The following is a 19,882-nucleotide window of genomic DNA, read 5'->3' on the forward strand; positions in this document are numbered from 1 at the left end:
TAGTATGAGAATGCAGGTTTTCTCTCAGTAACGTGTCACCCTGAATACCAGAATCTTGAGGTTAAAGAGCTTTCTCTTTTAATTCTAAGAAGGCTACTGTATCCAGATGATCTGAACCGATGCAGTAGGACATAATTAGCCATATTCTGCCACTAATTATCTATGTGACTTTGGGCAAGCTACTTGAACTTACGAGGTCTTAGTTGCCTCATTTAAAATGAGAGGATTGAGCTAAGTGATCTCTGAAGAGATCTCTTCTAGCTCTAACAGTCAATGACTCTAAGTTCATCTTCTGGTGGATGGCTAAAACCAAGGATTCCAAGCCACTCAGAGACATGGCACCAAACATACAGATGTTTCCAAATAGATAAAACCTCTTTGAATTTTTTTCCCACTTTTCATCAAGATGTGTAGAGGATGCCTTTGAAGCAAGTTTGGAAATGACAAAGGATTCAAAGAAAATCTGACAGTTAGGAGCTACTATAGCTAAATCTCAATCAGGGGATGAAACTGAATTATATTGAACTCTTATAGTGGGAAGCTTGTGCCAAGGAGAAATAATTTGTCACATGGAAACTCTTTATTACAACAGCTATCGCTTTGTGGAAACAAACATGAATACTAATGGACTATGTCTTGCATTTGTCTGAGCTTTTCTTCGTGTTGTTCCTTTTTGTTTCTGTTCCTTGTCTGCCCTTCCAATCCATCCTTCAAGGTCTGTTGCAAATGCCACTAGATTATAGTGGGAGGGATCATCTACTTTTATTTTATTATAGAGGGAGGGATCATCTACTTGTAAACACCTCTGAATCTTCCATATAATCTAGTATGATGCATGGTGTATAGGAACTTGTGTTTGTTGTTGTTCATTTCAATCATGCTCCACTCCTTGTGACCCCATTTGGGGTTTTCTTGGCAAAGATACTGGAGTGATTTGCCATTTCCTTCTCCAGCTCATTTTACAGATGAGAAAACTGAGGCAAATAGGGTTAAGTGACTTCTCCAGGGTCACAAGCTAGTTAGTGTCTGAGGCTGGATTTTTACTCAGGTCCCTCTGACTTCAAGCCTGGCATTCCATCCACTATACCACCTAAATGCCCACATGTAGGAGCTTCTCAATAAATGTTTGTTGTGTGAAAGAATGAAGGCGATAATGATGGTGACAAAGAGGTAGCCTGGTATAGTAGATAATAAGCTGAGCCTAGCAACAGAAAGATCTGGAATCTTAAGTGTGACACTTATTAGCTGAATGGTCCTGGGCAAGTCACTTAATTTTTACTTGTGTCAGGCAACTGCGTTAGACATAGACTACTTCCTTCTGCTGCAGACTTCCAGCCTCTGAAAAAAAATCATTGACATTTGAATATAGTACAGCCTATGACTTGGGCCAGCTTTTATCACTGCACAATAGTCATGATTTACAAAGGGGATGGGGAGGCGGAGGGAGGAAGAGGAAAGGAAAAATTACTTATTATGGGCTTACTATGTGCCAGGCACTTGTGCTGAATGATTTTATAGATATTGTGTGATTTTACAGGTATTAGCTCTCTTAAGGTCTTTCTAACTTTTAGGACTTAGTCATAAAGTAAAAAAAAGTCTAGTGTGAGATTTCAGGCTCCTCCCTTCCCTTTATTTTCTTTTCCCTTTCTAATCTAATGCTAGTGTGTTTTGTGTGTGTGTGTATGTATGTGTCTGTGTGATAGTCAAACTTCACAGACAGCTGTTTACTGCTGGAGCATGTGGTTTTTGTTTTTTTTAATTTTGTCAAATATTTCACAACCATATGCAAAGTAATTTTTAACAATCATTTTTTAAAACTTTGAGTTCTAAGTTCTCTCCATCCCTTGTGCCCCTCCCCTTTCTGGAGAAGGCAAGCGCTTTGATTTCAATTATACGTGTGAGGTCATGCCAAACATATATCCATATTAGACATACCACAAAAGAAAACACAAACAAAATAAAACAATAAAAATGGAGAACGTTTTTAAAAAGTACACTTTATCAGTATTCAGAGTTCATCAGTACTTTCTCTGGAGATGGACAGTGGATCCTTTGGAATTGCCTTACGTCATTGTCTTGATCAGAATAGCTCAATCTACCATAGTTTGGAATTTGAGGGGATGCCCATCAGCTGGGGAATGGCTAAACACGTTGTGGTGAATAAATCTTTCTAGGTGTTTCTGAAGCCATCCTACTCTTCATTTCTTATAGCACAATAGTGTTCCATCACAATTATACACCACAACGTGTTTAGCCATTCCCCAACTGATGGGCATCCCCTCAATTTCCAATTCTTTGTTACCACAAACAAAGTTGCTATAGTTTTATACACATAGGCCCTTTTCCTTTTTTTTTTTTAAAAAAAAAACTCTTTGAAATTTGGTAGTGGTATTGCTGGATCAAAGGGTATGCACAGTTTTATAACCCTTTGGACATAGTTCTCTGGAATAGTTATACTAGTTCATACCTCCACCAGCAATGCATTAGTGCCTGAAGTTTTCCACATCCCCTCCTTGCTGTAGCATGTTGTTAGCCTTTGGAAGCTCTGCAGGCAACAGCAACTTTAGGCTGAATCATTTTTTTTTTCAGTTTTGGAAAAGTTGCCAAGGTGTATGAGTAAGAAGAGAAAGCAGGGAGCAGGGGAGGGACACAGAGAGTGCAAATTAGGAGCGGTTACAATGGGAGTGGCCTCAGGCCTCAGGTGAGCTAACTGGCTCTTTCTGTTCTGAAAGGCATTGCCTCAACACCCAGTTTCTTAGCTCAGTTCTTTAAATTTCTTCAGCCATTGCTTTTCCCAGGATTACTGCATAGCAAGGTAAGGGGAGGGGAGGGACACGGGTGGGTTTTCTTTCTTAACTTCTGAAATCTTAAAAAAAAAGTAGTAACTTTGAGTAGGAAGGGAAAAAAGCTTAACAAACAACGCATGGGCAAGTTCTTAAAAAATGTGCGTTTCCTACCCATTGCTTTGCTTCCACATAAACCAGGCAGTCTTACTTTTCCCACTGTGAAATGGGAATACTGCTTCTGGGACGGAAATCAGATTGAATCACTCAAGGCAAAAATACATAGAGATTGTCTCTTCAGGTAGGTGACCACTGATTGATGAAGGAAGAAGTATTTTCTTTATGTTCTCTGAGGCTGCTTTAGAATTCAGATTGTTGGTCTTTAATCCATTTTGTTAAAGTTTCCCTTTTTTCTTACCTGTTTCAGAAAGGGTGTGTATCCCTAAAAGAAAGCGAGGTTTTTTTTTTTTTTACTTCTTAATTTGCTAATTACAAGGGAAACACTGGATTGACTGGTTCACTCTTATTAGCTTGTACTGCTTAACTGGAATTTAACCTTATTAACATAATATACTTTTATCCTAAATATGGGGGAAAATCAGAGGAAGGCATCTAGCACATGGATAGATAATTTATGGAGGCTTCATTAATCATTATTAATACTTTATAATATCTAACATTTGTATATTGCATTAAAGTTTGCAAAATGTTTTGCCTACATTATTTGACCTCGTTTCTGGGAAAATGGGTACTAGAAAATGATCATAGGATTGTAGAGTTCATGGAGAAAGGCTGTGAGCTGCGCATGTAAAAAGAGTCCTCACACTAATGAAGTTGCAGATACGCCAAAGTACCAAAATTCAGTATATTAGTCATGTGAGGTTTTTTAACTTGATGAATTAAGTCAAAAAGCTTTATTTTCTATTGTTTCATTCAGAGAACATAGAATTAGATCTATATCTGGAAGGGACCTTAAAGACCATGTAGTCCAACTCTCTCATTTTACAGATGAGGAAACTGAGGTTCTGGAGGAAGATGAATGACTTGTCCAAGGTCCTACATGTAAAATAGCAAAAGAGGCACTTGGTTGTGCTGTAGAGAGAGCTCTGAGCCCAGAGTCAGGAAGACCTGAGTTCAAATTTGACCTTAGACACTTAGCAGCTGTGACTCTGGAAAATAATTTCATCTCAGTCTGCCTCAGTTTCTTCAACTGTAAGAATCGGATAATAATAGCACCTACCTCGCAGGATTATTGTGAGGATCGAATGAAAAAATATTTGTAAAGTGCTTTGTAAACCTCAAAGCACCACAAACACGTTAGCTGTTATTGTTCTGAAGAGATGAATCTTCTCTTACCAGGAAATGGATCCTCATGAGTTCCTCTTACTGCAGTATTTAATCCACATTTTCTCTTTGGCAATTAGGCATCATACTACCCTACAATCCCTGCATTTGTATCCTAACCATGGTGAAAAGAAAAGGCTGTTATGGCCTCATGGAATCCCCAATTTAGAGTGGGCAAGAATTTTTGATGTAATATAATCTAACATCTTCATTTCTCATATAAGGAAAATGAGGCCCAAAGAATTTTTGGATGGGTAAGAAGAATGGGGTGAAAAGAAGAAATGATAGATGTATGTTACTATGAACACTGAAGCTTAGACTCTGAAATTGGAGAGGATAACTTGTTGTACCAATTCTACTTTGCCATGGGCAAATGAATTAGATAATTTACTGGGTCTTTCTACCTAACTGTTACAATGTTTATTCAACATCCACATGGATCTTACATATACATAGTACTCTAAGCACTAGTATTTCCAGACTTTTTTTTTTCTTTTAATGCCTACTTATTTTAGTCAAGCAAGTTTGAATCAGGTTGGGCGGGTCTCAGAGTTAACTGAACTGTGATCTTAAGAAGACTATGTAAGTTCCCAGCCATGTTGCAGATGCTCAGTAATTTGCTTGTGGGTGGAGAAGCAGAGGACTTGTCCTATGGGGTTGCTTAATCCAAATTAAGGATTAAGCAAATTAATCCAAAATTAAGGATTCCCAACAGAAAATGCTCCCTTATATTTCTAACTTTACTTGATTATATTTGAAAGGGATCATTTCAGTCCTTCTTGGGTTGCTGTTCCTGCTCTATATTAAATTCTGGTCATTGGGAAATGACCTAGCAACATGGTTGGTGGCAATAGATCTATCTTCTATAGTAATGATAAAGAAAGTTGGTATTTAGGGCAGGGGGGATAATTAAACATGCAAAATTAAATAATGAATTTCTAAAATTTTTGTTATCTCAGGGACTTCAAAGGCTTCTGTTCTTCATTTTGGCCTGGGTGTTTGTTTTTTGCATAGAATTCTTACAAATCAGAAGCTCTCTGTTCGGCATTTCATGAATCTATTTGATTGAACTCAATTCACATTTCTTAATGCCATTTATTAAGTGCAGTAGATTTTAAGCTTCTTAGCATCCATAGCTCTAGATCTGGAAGACATCTTAGAGTTCACTAGTTCAATCCCTTAATTTTGCAGATAAGGAATTTGAGGCTCAGAGAAGTCAAATGATGTGTCCAAGATTATACAGAAATTAAGTAGCATAGTCTAGATTTGAACTCAATACCTTTGATTCCAAATCTAATACACTTTCTGCCTCATTAAGGTAGGAACTATTTTTCTTCTTTCTCTTTGCATTATCAGTGTTTAGAGTAATGCCTTTCACATAATAGGTGCACAAAAAGAGTTCTTGGGTTATATGCTATGTGCTAGGTACATAGCATACAAATTACACTGTTTTAAATTCTTTATAGGACGAATTCCCAAGACGATGTGCATTAGAATAAAGTAGAATACATTTTAAAGTGTTTTCCAATGTAACGTTAAATCTAAATTAAAATGCGCACAAATATTTAAGAGACGTTTTAATAAAACTGGTGATTCATCCAAACAAAATTATATGATTTTATTTTTGTACGTTTGAGTTTGTGAAAGGCCTATGTCAGTTTGGACAGATTCCCTCCTCCAGTTAACAGGGCCTCTCCCAAATTACTTTCATGCTTGAATATGTGCATGTTGTCCCCCCAGCTAGAATGTAAACTTCTTGAGGATAGGGACTATTTCATTTCTGTCTCCCTGTACTTAGCACATAGTTGGCACTTAATAAATACTCCTTGATTGATTAGTTAGGAGAACAAATTTTCTAGTTCTGTTTCATACAATAGCTCAAATTGATTATTGCTTTTCTGGGTTTATGGTTGCAAATGCTTTTATTCAAACCTTTGAGAGGCCGTGCTCCTGATCATCTCTATCCTCCTGACTGTTGCATTCCTTTCTTTGAATAGTGGCTTCATTTTTCTCAACATTAAGAAAGGTTGGCCAGTCTGTTGTGAAGCGCAACTCTAGGAGTAAACAAACTGATTTGGAAAAGTAAGACCAAGTCATTAGAAAGCTAGTTAGAACAGAGGCAAGTTAGTTCGAAGATAATAAACAGCAGTAACCCTCACTGTCATTTTAAAATACAAATGTATTATTGGCAAATGTGTTCTACGTTAGTGACAAATGTCATTTGTCCATTCATTCGTTCACCATTTATGAAGCACCTTCTCCTACCAAGAAGCCATGCCTGGTTGCGCAGATTTAAGAAAACTAAGACATAACTTTGATTCTTAAAGAGCTTACAGTCTCAGAGGGGAGCTGAGACACAAACATAGAAATATAATGAAAAAGGGAATATCATAAGTGTATCAAGTGGGTAATACTAGTGAAAGGTATGAGGTGGGATAAGAGAAGCCTTCATTAGGAGTTGGCATTTGAACTCAGTCATGAGTAGAATTTCAATAAAATGGATTGGCAAATGAGGCTTTCCAGGTCTAGAGGATAGTACAAAGAAATTCATATAGCCAGAAGAGCACTGGGTGTGTTCAGTAGACAGTGAGTGTTTCAATTTGGCAGGAATATAGAGAATGTGTGTGGAAGTAGTATGAGATAAGATTAGGAAGGTGGATTGGAGCCAGGTTTTGGAGGACACTGAAGGCCAGGCTTTCAGTCAGTAAGCACTGAAGAGTATGATGTGATTAGGGCTGTATATTAGGTAGATGAATCTGGCTGCCAAGTGGAGGATAGCTTGGACGAGAGACTGATTGGGGGTGGAGAGGCAAGCTATGGCAACAACCCTCTATTTTCCACCCCCAAATTGTTGTTTGTCCTTTGTGGTTAAAGAGGACCAAAATGACATCACTACGCTGGGGTCAATGTCTAGTGTGCCCAACTGTGGCTGATCCAATTAATACAAGGTTGGGAGGCTCTACCGTAAGTTTTACACAAATGGTTTGTGTGAATATTCAAGATGGAGATGTCTCCACATTTGAGCATCTCAGTTTTTTGAGCTGTTTTTATTCTGCCTTGCTCATAGAGCACAGCACTTTTTTTTGATGAAGGCATACCATACTGGATAGTCCTATGCCAGGGTCTCCCATATCTCACAATCTATGCCAAAGTTCTTCAGAGAGACCAAGAGAGTGTCCTTGTATCATTTCTTCATTTCTTCTGATCCTCCCTAAGTACTGAGAGTATGAACATTCAGGAGAATGATGAGGAGAGGGGACAAATATGGGAGATATAATATTATAGTCAATACTATAAATGACAATTTTTGTAAGCCAAAGAGAGTTGGAAGTGCAAATGATGAGGAGAACCAGAAGTTAAAAGGAAATCAGTCATTGCTAAAGGCACCAACTTTCTTGTACTTCAATCATTGACTTTTCTTTCTCTATCCCCTCTGCTTATCTTTCCTTATATGCACAGTGAATCTATCTTTTCAATAAGTCAACAGGAGTACAGACAAGATGCTGTGTTCTCAATAAGGGTAGCCATAGCATTTACCAAAGGATATGTTGAATGAATTGGAGTTCAAGACTGAATGAAACATTCTATTTTGCCTAGACAGTGCTGAGGCTTTCAATCTTATGGTTTTAGACATTTGTGGATTGAAAATTATAGCTCACTATTTAAGATGAGGGTCAAAACATGAAATTATGAGGTTCTACACAGCTGGTAAAAAAAAAAAAAGATATCTAGGGCTGCTTGAGACTTGAACTTGCCAAGAGAGAGGTTTGGTGATTGTCAAGGAATCTGTTTTTTAAAACTTAGCCAAGGAGAAGCAAATGAAACCCTATGCATATATAAGCAAGAGGTAACAACCCTTTTGATACCTGGAAGAGAATCTCTGCTATCCGCCTTTGTCCCTCTCTTTCCATGTAAGATGATAATGCAGTGTGACAAAACATCATTGAAAGATTCAACAAACAAAAACTTTAGAGGCTATGATGAAATGATTCAGCAACTACATCGCCAATGGATCTACCACATGAATGACTGAAAAAGGCATCATGGTGCATGGGAACCCACATTAGATTGACAGACAGGATATGCAGGTTCTAACTTGCTACTGTGATCCAGAGACTTCTCACCTATCAAAACAAAGCCAGACTATCTAATGTCCCTTCCAACACTATAAGTTCTTTGATAAATAGCCTTTGAGTAAGAAAAATCAGTATTGGTTTAAAAATAGTGATACCAAAAGTCTATTCCTAAAGAAATAATTTTGGATACGTAAAGACATCACATCTTTAGAACTTCTGAAGATTGAGCCTCTGATTATGTCATTGTTATCAAGAAACAGAGCTGAGGAGTCAGAAGTGTACTGGAAAGATCACTGTTTGGGAAAACAGGAGGTTGAGATTATAGTCTGTACTCAGTCTTTGACTAATTGTGTGATTCAGGGTTTTGTAACCTGGAAACCTCAAGCTTGCTTTTTAAATATTTTGATACCTATATTTCAATATACTTGGTTTCTTTTGTAATCCTACAGTTTTTATTTTGTGCTTTTAAGATAGATATGTGTGCATGTGTAATAGTAGTCATCTCTAGGGTGGGGGGAAGGGAAGAAAAAAGATAAAAAAGAAATTTACATGATAATTATATTATATATTTAAAAGGAATAGCAGTTTGTACATAATAGATTTACAGTTTCATGTGCAATTATCTTTGTGCTATATTATGGAAATAGTTGTTTTATTCCATAAATTAAAAATAAAATAAAGAAAAAATCTAAAATGTATTATTGTGAGAAGTGGTCCATAACTTTCACCAAACTGCGAAAGAAATTCATAGGACAAAAAAGGTTAGGAACTTCCAGATGATACCAAGGGTTCCTTCTGTTTCCAAAATTATGAGTCTGTACATCTCTAGGCCTCAATTTCCTTGCCCATAAAGTAAGGGAGTTGTATAAAATTATATCTAAAGCTCTTTCTAGCTCTAAAATTTTGTGATCCCATAAAGTGGCTTCTAAGATTGGCATTTTCTCTTAAAACTGGGTTTTTATTACTCGATCTTACATGGAAGATAGATAGATAAAGCATTTCTTAAGTGCTTTTTATGTTCTAGAAACCATGCTAAATGCTGGGGATGCAAGTAAAAACAAGTAGGACAGTCCCTGCCCTAAAGGAGCTTACATTTGAATGCAGGAAGACAACCTATGGAAGAGAACTGGGAGGGGGAGGAAAGATCAAGGCTGGAGATGTTGAGAAAGTGTGGAGGGAATGTAGTTTGTGAAAGTCAGCATGATTAATGGAGGTGTAGACCATATTCTCTGAGGCCTGGAGATGTATAGACTTGCAATTTTCCTTGGGTGTCGTCTGGAGCTTTTTGTGACTTATGAACTCCTTTGGCAGTCTGGTGAAGGTTATGGTTCCCTTCTCAGAATAATATTTTAAAAGCATAAAAGAGATGTAGGATTACAAAAGAAACCAAGTAAAGAAAAAACCCTTTGAAGCCAGGGAGTAACTGGAAGCCCTGGCATTGGTGACATGGATGGCTTTGGATGGAAGTCATAACACTGACCTACTATGATGTAGGAGGACACATTACCTCTTCTCAATTGACCGTCATTGCCATATTTATGTTTTAAATGATAATGGTTTTTGCAGGAAATTGATGTGCTATTAACGGTGCTGCCATTTCATTAGAATGACTTTGTTGTGTCATCGTGTCATTGGGTTGATACCTGGCTATGACTACCGGCAAACCTTGTGTTAATTTAGGTCCCATGTGGATGTAACAGTGAACCCATTATTATCAGTCACTTAGGGCCGATCACTGGGCAGATGATTCTAAATACCATATGTGATTAGTCATCATAATCCAAATAGTGGCTAATTTGGTTATAGGATTGAAAAGTATATGGAACCAAAAACTGGTTTTACACGTAACTGGGAAAAAATAAAATGTTATTTTTAAAAAGTATATAGAACCATAGAACCTGGTAAGATTTATATATATATATATATATATATATATATATATATATACATATATATATATATATTTTATATACATATATACGTACATATGTATATAACTTGCACTGTAACATTTGAAAAGTACCTTTGTATATTATCTCATTTGATTCTAACAATAACCCTGTGAGGTAGGTCCTATCATTATCCCCATTTAACATATGAAGAAACTGAGACTAAGAGATGATTAAATGGCTTTCCCAGGGCATAAGCGTCTGAGGCCAGAATCAAAGTCAGGTTTGGTTACTGCCGCCATGTTGCCTCTAGGCATGGTATTTGTTTGCCTTGTCCTCTATTGTGCTGATGCTTTTGAGTATGTTCATTATTAATAGACTTTAAGCTTCAGAGGGCCAGGGATGTTTTATTTTTGTCTTTGTCTCCCCATCACCAAGCCCAGCGCTTTGCATGAAGCTTAAGCTAAGTAAAAGCTGGTTGAATGGTGTCCAGTGTTAGAAGGGAGTGCTCAGGAAGGCTGTTTGGTTTGTACATTAAATGTTAATGGTTGAAATGACCTTCTCAAAACACAAAGCAGAATTTTTATGGGAAAGACACAGGTCACCCTATTGAGGAGCCCTGATCTCATGTGTGACTCATGCATGGTCATTCCTATCTAACAGGAAGAAACATCTTCAATGGAAAGGTTGGTTGTTAGGGGCGAAGCTCTCTCTGAGATACATCATCTTTAGTGACGTATGCACTGACTTAAATTTTCTAACAGGCAACTAGCTTTGAGCTTTTAATAGAAACACAGTATTAATTAAATTATGTCATGAATTGCCTTAACAGCCACTAGAGTCTTTCATTCATATAGTGTCACTCAGTTAAATGTGCTGCAGCACAAGAGGGAATAAAGTTAATTTTTCTTCTTTGCAGGTTTAGGTCATTGTATCCAAGTGCTCTCATAGAACAATATTGCCCCAGTTACACAAGAAACTTTACATTCAAATGCCCTTATCAATTATTCTAAAAATTTAGAGCATTCTTTTCCATGGAAAGAAAAAAATTGTTTTAAATGAGAGTTTACTATTGATGATGAAATTGCATTCATTTAGGGTTCCCAAGGGAACAACACAAAGAAGACATATGGGAGTTACTTATTAGTCAGTTGCATGGCTAAGCATTGATTTTTAAAACCGATTTGGTTATGTGCCACTTCATATTAGGGAAGCTGTTATTTCTAAAATGCAAGAGAAAATACTTAAAAATGAAAACAATGGTTTCATTGGTGTGTGTGTGTGTGTGTGTGTGTGTGTGTGTGTGTGTGTGTGATTTTAAAACCTTCAAGTTTGTCAGTGTAACGACCTTGCTTTGCTGTCTAATTAGGGATTTTTATCCTCTATGTCACTCAATTAGTGTTGAGGTCCGGAACAAGGCCTCTAGCATAACAAGGGATACCACTTGTGGTGATCTTTTAGAATGATATGGGCAAAGGTAGCACAGAATGGGTAGGTATGGATGGATTGTGATCTGGATCATTAGTACCACCTTCTGAATTGATGAGATGATGGATCCATTTAGCTATTTGAGAGAGTTCCTTTAAAAAAAAATGTGGAGCTACCTCTCAAGTTCTTGAAGACTTGAGATGACTGTTGATAATAGCGCCATTTTAGGGTAGGTTGAAGGGGGAATTAACTGCTGACAGTTAAGTGGAGTGCTGGGAAGAGGGTGCTGAGGTCAGCTGTACTTGCCTTCCCACTGTGAACCTTGGGGTGGGGTGGGGTGAGGTTGGCTGGCAACTGCTTGAAAACCTGCCAGATAAAGCTTGAAGATTTACAGTTTTATTGATAACTACTGGTTTGAGATTCCTGCCCCACATTTTTATGTTTGGTGTGCTTTCTTTTAGAGGGAAATATTGATGTATTTTGTTTTTACACAGTAGTCACTTCCATATGACAAGCATCCAAAGAAATCTCCCCAAAAGAGTTAAGCAAAATTGCATAACAGTAATTTTCACTGATCCCACCTTGGTAGTTCACTATTCATTAACAGAAGGGAATGCTATGTGTTTTAACTCTAATAATAATTTGCTGTTTGACATACTCTCAATATCTTTTTTTCTTATCAATTTACTATCATCAACTAAGCTAAATGAAATTATGAGTCATGCAGAGCACAACCATTATGAACCTTCCTGGTCTTTAAAGCAAACGCCTACTTTAAAAAAATGAAGAGATGGGGCAGGAATTTTTTTTTTCCTATCAGATTAAACTATTTTAATTTAGAGAAAAAGTTTATTGATCTGCTTTGAACCTAGCTTGGAAATTCACAAAAACCAAGGTTGTACATATAGCAGGAACTTAATAAATCTTTGTTGAGATGAATCATAGCTGAATTTTCTCTTTTATAAAGGGAAAACATACAGATTCAAAGATAGAGTTTAAGTTGGAGAGTTGAACAACTCAAGATGTATCTATTGATCTTTTTCAACAAATATCCTTTTTCTTTCTTTAAGAATTTTACTTATCTAATGGATGGCATAATCCCATTGAGTGAGGGCCATGTGATTTGCTAGCAAATATTTCACCTGCCTAGAGGGCAAAAGAAATCAGGCCCTAAAGAAATTGGAAGTGCTCTGTCTCTCCTTTAGATTCCCTGTGCTTCCATTGAGAGTTCTGAATAGGAGCCAGCACTGAGTATATTTGGCTGCATTTCTGTTTCTTTAATCTAATCATGTGGAGAGTAGGAGGAAGAAGACGACAGCATGTCTAGGAGAGGATGCTTACATTGGAAAGCTCGAATATTGTCAATGGAAGCATCTCTTTTTCAGGCTGAGAGATTTTTGGGAAAAAGATCTCTGTGCTTTGTGTTAGCTTTGTGTGTTGCCTGTCATATGTTCTGTGAAAAGGCGCAGTTACTAGTAAGAGCTCACTTCTAGGGGGTTCACTAGTGACGTTCTTTCTCAATTCATAGCTTTTGATATTTTTGTTCAAATTGCAAATTCAGGTCATACTCATGCACATGACTTTAGCCTTGGGATTTTGGACTGTCCTTAGAAATGGATTAAGAGAAAGCTCTCAATCATCTTTCCTGTGATGTAGTTGATGAAAATGAGTATCAAAATCTACATATATGACAACATAGTGCCTGAAATTGCGATTATATCTTTTCACTATTGGACTGTGTTAATTTGATTGACCATACCTAACTCTGGGCAGCTAGGTGGTGCAGTGGATAGATTACTGAGCCTGGAATCGGGAAGACTCATCTTCATGAGCTCAGATCAAACCTCAGACACTTACCTACTGTGTGACCCTGTGGAAGTCACTTAACGCTGTTTACCTCAATTTTCTCATCTGTAAAATGAGCTGGAGAAGAAAAAGACAAACAACTCCAGTGTCTTTGCCAAGAAAACTTCAGATGAGGTCATGAAGAGTTGGACAGAACTGAAATGACTGAACAACCTAATCTGGAGTGGCATGATGGATAGAGGGCGGGTCTTGGAGTCAAGAAGGTATAAGTGCTTCCTTGGACACACGTTGGCTGAGGTAACTAGGTGGTGCAGTGGATAGATTACTGAGTCTGAAGTCAGGAAGATGAGTTAAAATCCTCTGTCAGCCCTTTACTAGATGTGTGATCTTGGGTAAGTCACAATCTCTGTCTGCCTCAGTTTCTCATAGAGTTGTTGTGACAATCAAATAACGTAACATTTATAAAGTGTAGGCAATGCTCATTCTGTTTCCCTTGTAAGTGTGCTCTCAGTGACCCAGGCAACTGCCTAAGACCAAGGTAAGTTGCCAATCTGCCTCTTCCTACACTGATAAAATTATAGGACTTCTCATTATTTAAGCTCTTATCTATCCAAAGGATGTTAAATCTGGATTTCCCAAAATACTTGATCCTAGATCTTGGTGAGAAAGGGAGAAAACAGAACAAGCATTTATTATGCATCTGTTACATGCCAAATACTTTACAAACATTAGTTCATTTTATCCTCATAACCCTGCAAGGTAGGTTCTATTATGACACCCATTTTACAGATGAGGAAATCAAGGTAGACAGAGGTTAAATGACTTGCCCAGGGTCACACAGCTAGAAAGTATCTGAGGCTGGATTTGAATTCATGTCTTCTTGACTCCAGGCCTGGCACTCTAATTCACTATGCCATCTAGCTACCAAGACTTGAAGAGATCATCTAGATTAACCTCCTGCTTCTAGAAAGACCACGGCTAAACCTGAGATATGGTGCTATGTATGTCTTCATTCACCAAATCACAGGATTGCAGGTTGGGTTCTTACAGATCTTCTTCAAAGGAAAATGAGAATTTCACCTAGACATACTGAGAGTAGATGTGTAGAGTAGGAGACAAGCCTGGCCTTTAATTAGGAAGTTGTTCCTCTGATGAAACCAGGTGACTATTGGCTATAATATCCTCTTTACAAGCATCTTATAGTTTTTAAGATGGGAATGGGTCATGGGATCATGGGATTTAGAGTTGGGAGGGATAGTAGAGTACATCTAATTCAATCCCTCTGTTTTATAGATAAATTATTACACAGTCTTAAAGTGACTTGTTCAAACTCATATAGGTGGTAGAGAACAGAACCAGTATTCAATACCAGGTCCCCTGATTCCAAATTCAGCATGCTTTCCATGCCATATATTCTCTTACTTATATGAACTCTTATCCCATTTGTTGGGACTTAAATCTTCCTGAGTTGAAATCTTGCCCCTGATACTTTCTAGCTGTGTAACCCTAACAAGTCACTTAACCCTATGTACCTCATTTTTAAGCCTCAGACACTTACTAACTGTGTGACCCTGAGTAAGTCACTTACCCCCTGTTTGCCTCAGTTTCCTCATCTGTAAAGTGATCTAGACAAGGAAATGTCAAACCACTCTCGTATCTTTGCCAAGAAAACCCCAGATAGGATCACGAAGAGCTGGACATGACTGCAATGACTGAACAACAACAAACCCCATTTGTTATCTGTATATGATGGCCATCACATACTTCTTGGATTGGTATTACTTGCATCTGTGTGATTTCTTCATCAAACTTTTAAATTGTGGGGAGTCAAGGACTGTATCTTTTATTTCCTTGCATTTTCCAGTGCCAAGCAGTAGTAAGTGTTCCAAAAACATTCTTGGTTTCTTATGCTGATTCATGGGATTCCTCCCACCCTCTCAGTATGGGTATTGCCCTGTTTAGTCTTCACTTACCTCTCTCTACACTTTCTGACTTGATTATCTTATCACCTCCCATACCTTCTTTTAGCTTCTCTCTTTGTAAATGACTTTTAAATGTATATATCCAGCCCTAATGCTTATAAATATGCAACATACAAATAGCATATACAATATACTTACATTTATATAACATATGCATGTACATGTTTATTGATGGATTAATGTCACTCTTGAACTCCAGTCTAGCATCACCAACTGCCATGCTCCCCAAATAGAGTTTTAATAAGTGTTTGTTCAATCAAATCAAATATTTGTTTGCTCAGAACTTTACAAGAGATGATCTACCTCTCATTCTTCACTCTTTCCTACTTTTGATGGGCTGTTGACTCACCTGGTCCTTGAACTTCTTCTCTTGGCTTAGGTGATATTGACTTCATGAGGTTGTCTTCTCTTATTTGAGTTGCTCCTTCACTGTCTCCTCCAATGGTTCCTTTTCCTCTTCCACCCTCAAAACATCTTTATTCCTTAGATTTCTGCTTTTCTCCACCTTTTAAGGCCTGGTTACAAATGCCACCTTCTCCATGAGGTCTTTCCAGAGACCCACTAGCCAGAAGTAAGCTCTCCCTCCCTGAAATCTCATAGTATTTTATGCCTCTCTTGCATTCTCATGTTATGTTTTGTATTAGCTGTGTGTGCATATATCACATGCCCCCTACTATACTTTAAGCTCTTCTAGAGCAGGGACCATGTCTTCTTACTCCTCTTGTGGATCACTGAAACATATAGTACAGTGACTCACACCTACACCCACTAGCTTAGTGACCACTGGCTAATTACTGAACTTCTCTGGACCTCAGTTTTCCGATCTGTAAAATGGAGAAAATAATACCCTGCCTTCCTCACAGTATGAGAATAACATACCTTTGCCATAGGCACTTTGCAAACTGTAGATTTCTTTATAAATATGTTGCTACTATATTATACTCTCATTAGTTGAATGAATGACTTAATAACTGCCATGATTGGCATGACTCCACTCTTGATGAATGATAATTGTGAGTGAATTGGTCAAAATTTAGGCTCAGGAACAGTCTAGGACAGAAGTTCTTAACTTGAGGTCCATAGATCCTGGTGGGATTTCCATGTATAGATTTTAGGGGTCTGTAAATTTGTTTTAAAAAATATTTTGATAACTGTATTTATTTTATTTGTTTTTAAATGTTATCTTTAATTTTAGAATAAAACAAGCATTTCCATAACATAGTATAATTTTTAAAAAGATGACTGCTCATGAAGAAACTGCAAATCTATTATGTACAACTTGGTATTCCTTTTAAATATATAATAAACTTATCATATAACTTTTTTCTTTTTTTCCTTCCCCAACCCTCTTCCCTCCCCAATCCCCAGGAGATCACCAGCTATATCATTAGGCACAAATATATATATATGTAAATACAATTAGAAATACGCAAATACAATTTACAAATATACAAAATAACTTTATACAGACTTCTAATTATCAGTCTTTCTCTTGATGTAGAATATAATTGTTTTCCTTTATAGTCCTGTTAATTTTATTTTATTTTAAAACGTTATCCTGAGAAGGGGAACTCTGTGGTACCCAAGTGTTGCCCAGTTGACCTGGGCGTCCTTGCTCCTTCTCAGTCAATCTCCACGCTGTCCTGGGTGGTCACCACACTGAGACCAAACTTAGTGTGAGCATCTGATTGGTACAGCTCATTACAGCTCAGAACTCCAGAGTTCAAACAACCAGCCTCAGTCTCCTTAGCTGTGCTTGTAGGTATGTGCCATTATTCTTGATAACAATTACTGATTGAAGTTAGAATCATTATAGTTGAAGTGGTTCAGAAATACTTGAAATACTGACATTTTAAAGAAAGACTCCTTTGAAAATAATCACTTAGTTTTTCTTGCTTGAAGGACCCTGTGTGCCACCTTCCCTTGACTTCCCTATCCTCCAGCCATGGAGGCCTTGGATTATCTCCTATGCTGCAGAGTAGATTCTCAGTGGATTAAATTGACTCAGAGTGACCTCCCCATTCTGAAATGCCAGATGATTGTATGAATGTAATATTTTCCTTTACTTTCTGTCCTAGGCCCACAATGGATGCTCTACGATTGGCAAATTCAGCTTTTGCGGTTGACTTTTTCAAACAGCTGTGTGGCAAGGAAGCAGCAGGCAATGTCCTCTTCTCTCCAATATGTCTTTCTACTTCACTGTCCCTGGCTCATGTAGGCACCAAAGGTGATACAGCAAATGAAATTGAAAAGGTGAGCTTTGGATTCTTTGTTTTCATTTTTAAGAGTTAGTAGCATTTGCTTTTACTTGGACAGTAAATATCTAGGGGAAAAGTGGGAGGAATTATTGTATAGTATAACTGTAAAAATTAAGGCACAGTCAATTTTCTTCATACCTACATTCCCATGTTGAAAAGGAAGTTTTTGCAATTGAATTGTGCTTTGTGGAATTTACTCTGCTATTTTAAAATAGGTTTTGGTGGTCTCCATCTGATTCAGATTATTGGAGTCCCAAGAGAGATGTTTTATATCAGGCATTGTGGTATAGTAGAAAGATCCCTGCACTCTCTAAAACTGGGTTCTAGTCCAAACTTTGCCAATAGTTAGTATGAGTCACTTATAATAATGAGTCACTTAGCCTCTCTTTACCACAGTTTCCTGTAAAATGGAGAAGATAGTTCTTATCCCCACAATTTCATAGGGCATGTGGTAAGGGTAAAATAACAATGCATTTTAAAGCACTTTGAGAAGTATTATGCCCATGTGGATCTCTGATCTCATCAATTTGGATGTTCCCTCCAGTAACACATATTACCCCTATCCATGCAGGCCAACTTTTAGATATATGCTCCTAAACTTTGACCACAGGGATGTACCCAACTTGCTGGAGACCTTCCTCACCAAGTACGGTGCAAATGTAAAGGACTATTAGTTTCCTCTAGTCAGTGCAGCTTTGGTCAATACCCAGTAAAGTACCAGACCCAATTAAAGCTTTTTGGAGCTCATTTCCATGGAATATATTTCCAAGCTTCTTATTATCTTTATTCACACCCTTTTTACTTTTAGTCATCAGATGAAATTCCCTATAATCTAGCATTACTTTACTAATGATTATTTTGTAGTTCAATAGCACTTCTATCCTCTTCAAGGAATTCTTAAGAACTTTTAGCCCAGTGTCTCTGAATAAGCTCTTCAACATTCCTGGGGCTCTCTGGATCATGGTTTACATGAGGCCTAGAGACATAAGCCCAAGAGAGCAGCCCTTCCCTTATCTGTCTCTTCCCTATCAACCCTCCACTCCCAACCCCCAATCCATTGTTCTGGAAAGTGTAGATGCACAGGAAAATTATAGTTCGCTCTGTTCTCAAAGAGGACCAATGCCATCTCGAGGGTGATGTCTTGAATTGCCGGTAAACAGGAATTTAAGTGAGGCAGAGTTTCACAGTTGTCAGTCGCACTTTCTTCTCCAGAGCCATTGGAGTCTAGTAACATGACAAAAATCAAGATGACTACTGATAGCTCAGAATGTAGTAGATGTGACCTTGGCCTTTCTGAATTAAGGCCTTTCCCGGAGTATCATCCCTGGCAAAGAAGCTTTATTTCCTTAAAGTTCAAAATTATTAATGAGTTGAGAATAATGTTTCATTGTTTAAAGTACTGAATTATTATTATTATCAACAATGATAATAGAATTTCAAGGGGAACGTGGCAACCAAAATACAAAAAGGACATGTGCCCAAATGGGGTCATGAAAGTCAGACATGACTAAAAGGACTGAACCACACAAGCCATTAGCTTCTTAGGACCTCAGCCTACTCCAACGAGAAGGCTGGACTTCATGATCTCTTATGTCCCTTCCAGCCAGAACATTCTATTACTCTGTTATATGCACTGTCATTAGACTTCTGCGATGGATGAGATACAGAAAGGTTATGACACTAGTTCTTATGCTTCATTTGGGAAAACAAAACTGCATGAAACAATCAGATAAATTTTAGTTGCTAATCTGGAACATTAAAATGAAGTGCAGTAAGAGTTCAGGGGAGAGGAGTCACTAGGGCTGGAAAGATTAGAGAAGGCTTTATGGGGAAAATGGGACTTGAGCCAGGCCCGGAAGGATGAGCAAAATTTGTGCAGTATAGTGTGGTAAAAGAAACTCTGTGTATGAAGTTAGAGAAACTTCAGGTCAAATCTCAGTTCTCGTGTTTACTACTTGTGTGACCTTGGGCAAGAAACTTAATGTCCCTGAGCCTCAGTTTCCCTATCTGTAAAAAAAAATCTGTTGTATTAGATAGACTCTGATATCCTTTTGGGCTCTAAACATACAATTCCATGAAAAGTATTGGTGAGAAGTGAGAAGTGAATGTAAGCCAGAAAGGGGAAGAAGATGAAGGTGGAATTGAATAGGGCGTGACCAAAAGGGAGCGAGGAGAGGCTGCAGGAAGCAGACATTTGCCTACAGAAGCATCAAAGCAGACAAGGTTGACAAGGCTGAGTGGAGTTTAGATTATGGAAGGCCTTGGTGGGTGGGCCTTGAGGTGGCAGGGTGTATGATTTATGAAATTCATTTTTTC

The 19,882-nt window shown here is 37.8% G+C and overlaps 1 protein-coding gene across 2 annotated transcripts in view; it reads left to right on the forward strand.

Annotated features, from left to right (window-relative positions):
- Positions 1-19,882, forward strand: part of SERPINB5 (serpin family B member 5) — a 54,582-nt gene that overhangs the window by 17,843 nt on the left and 16,857 nt on the right. Inside the window, exons 1-2 of one of the 2 annotated variants that reach the window (XM_072605527.1) lie at positions 2,708-2,815; positions 17,387-17,561. In XM_072605527.1, coding sequence (XP_072461628.1) covers positions 17,394-17,561 — 168 coding nt within the window. In that variant the 5' untranslated portion in view covers positions 2,708-2,815; positions 17,387-17,393. Of the gene's footprint in view, positions 1-2,707; positions 2,816-17,386; positions 17,562-19,882 lie in introns of those variants that run through there. The other variant, XM_072605528.1, reaches the window with a different exon arrangement.

The sequence above is a fragment of the Notamacropus eugenii genome, chromosome 4 (assembly GCF_028372415.1).
Source record: "Notamacropus eugenii isolate mMacEug1 chromosome 4, mMacEug1.pri_v2, whole genome shotgun sequence".
NCBI lineage: Eukaryota > Metazoa > Chordata > Mammalia > Diprotodontia > Macropodidae > Notamacropus > Notamacropus eugenii.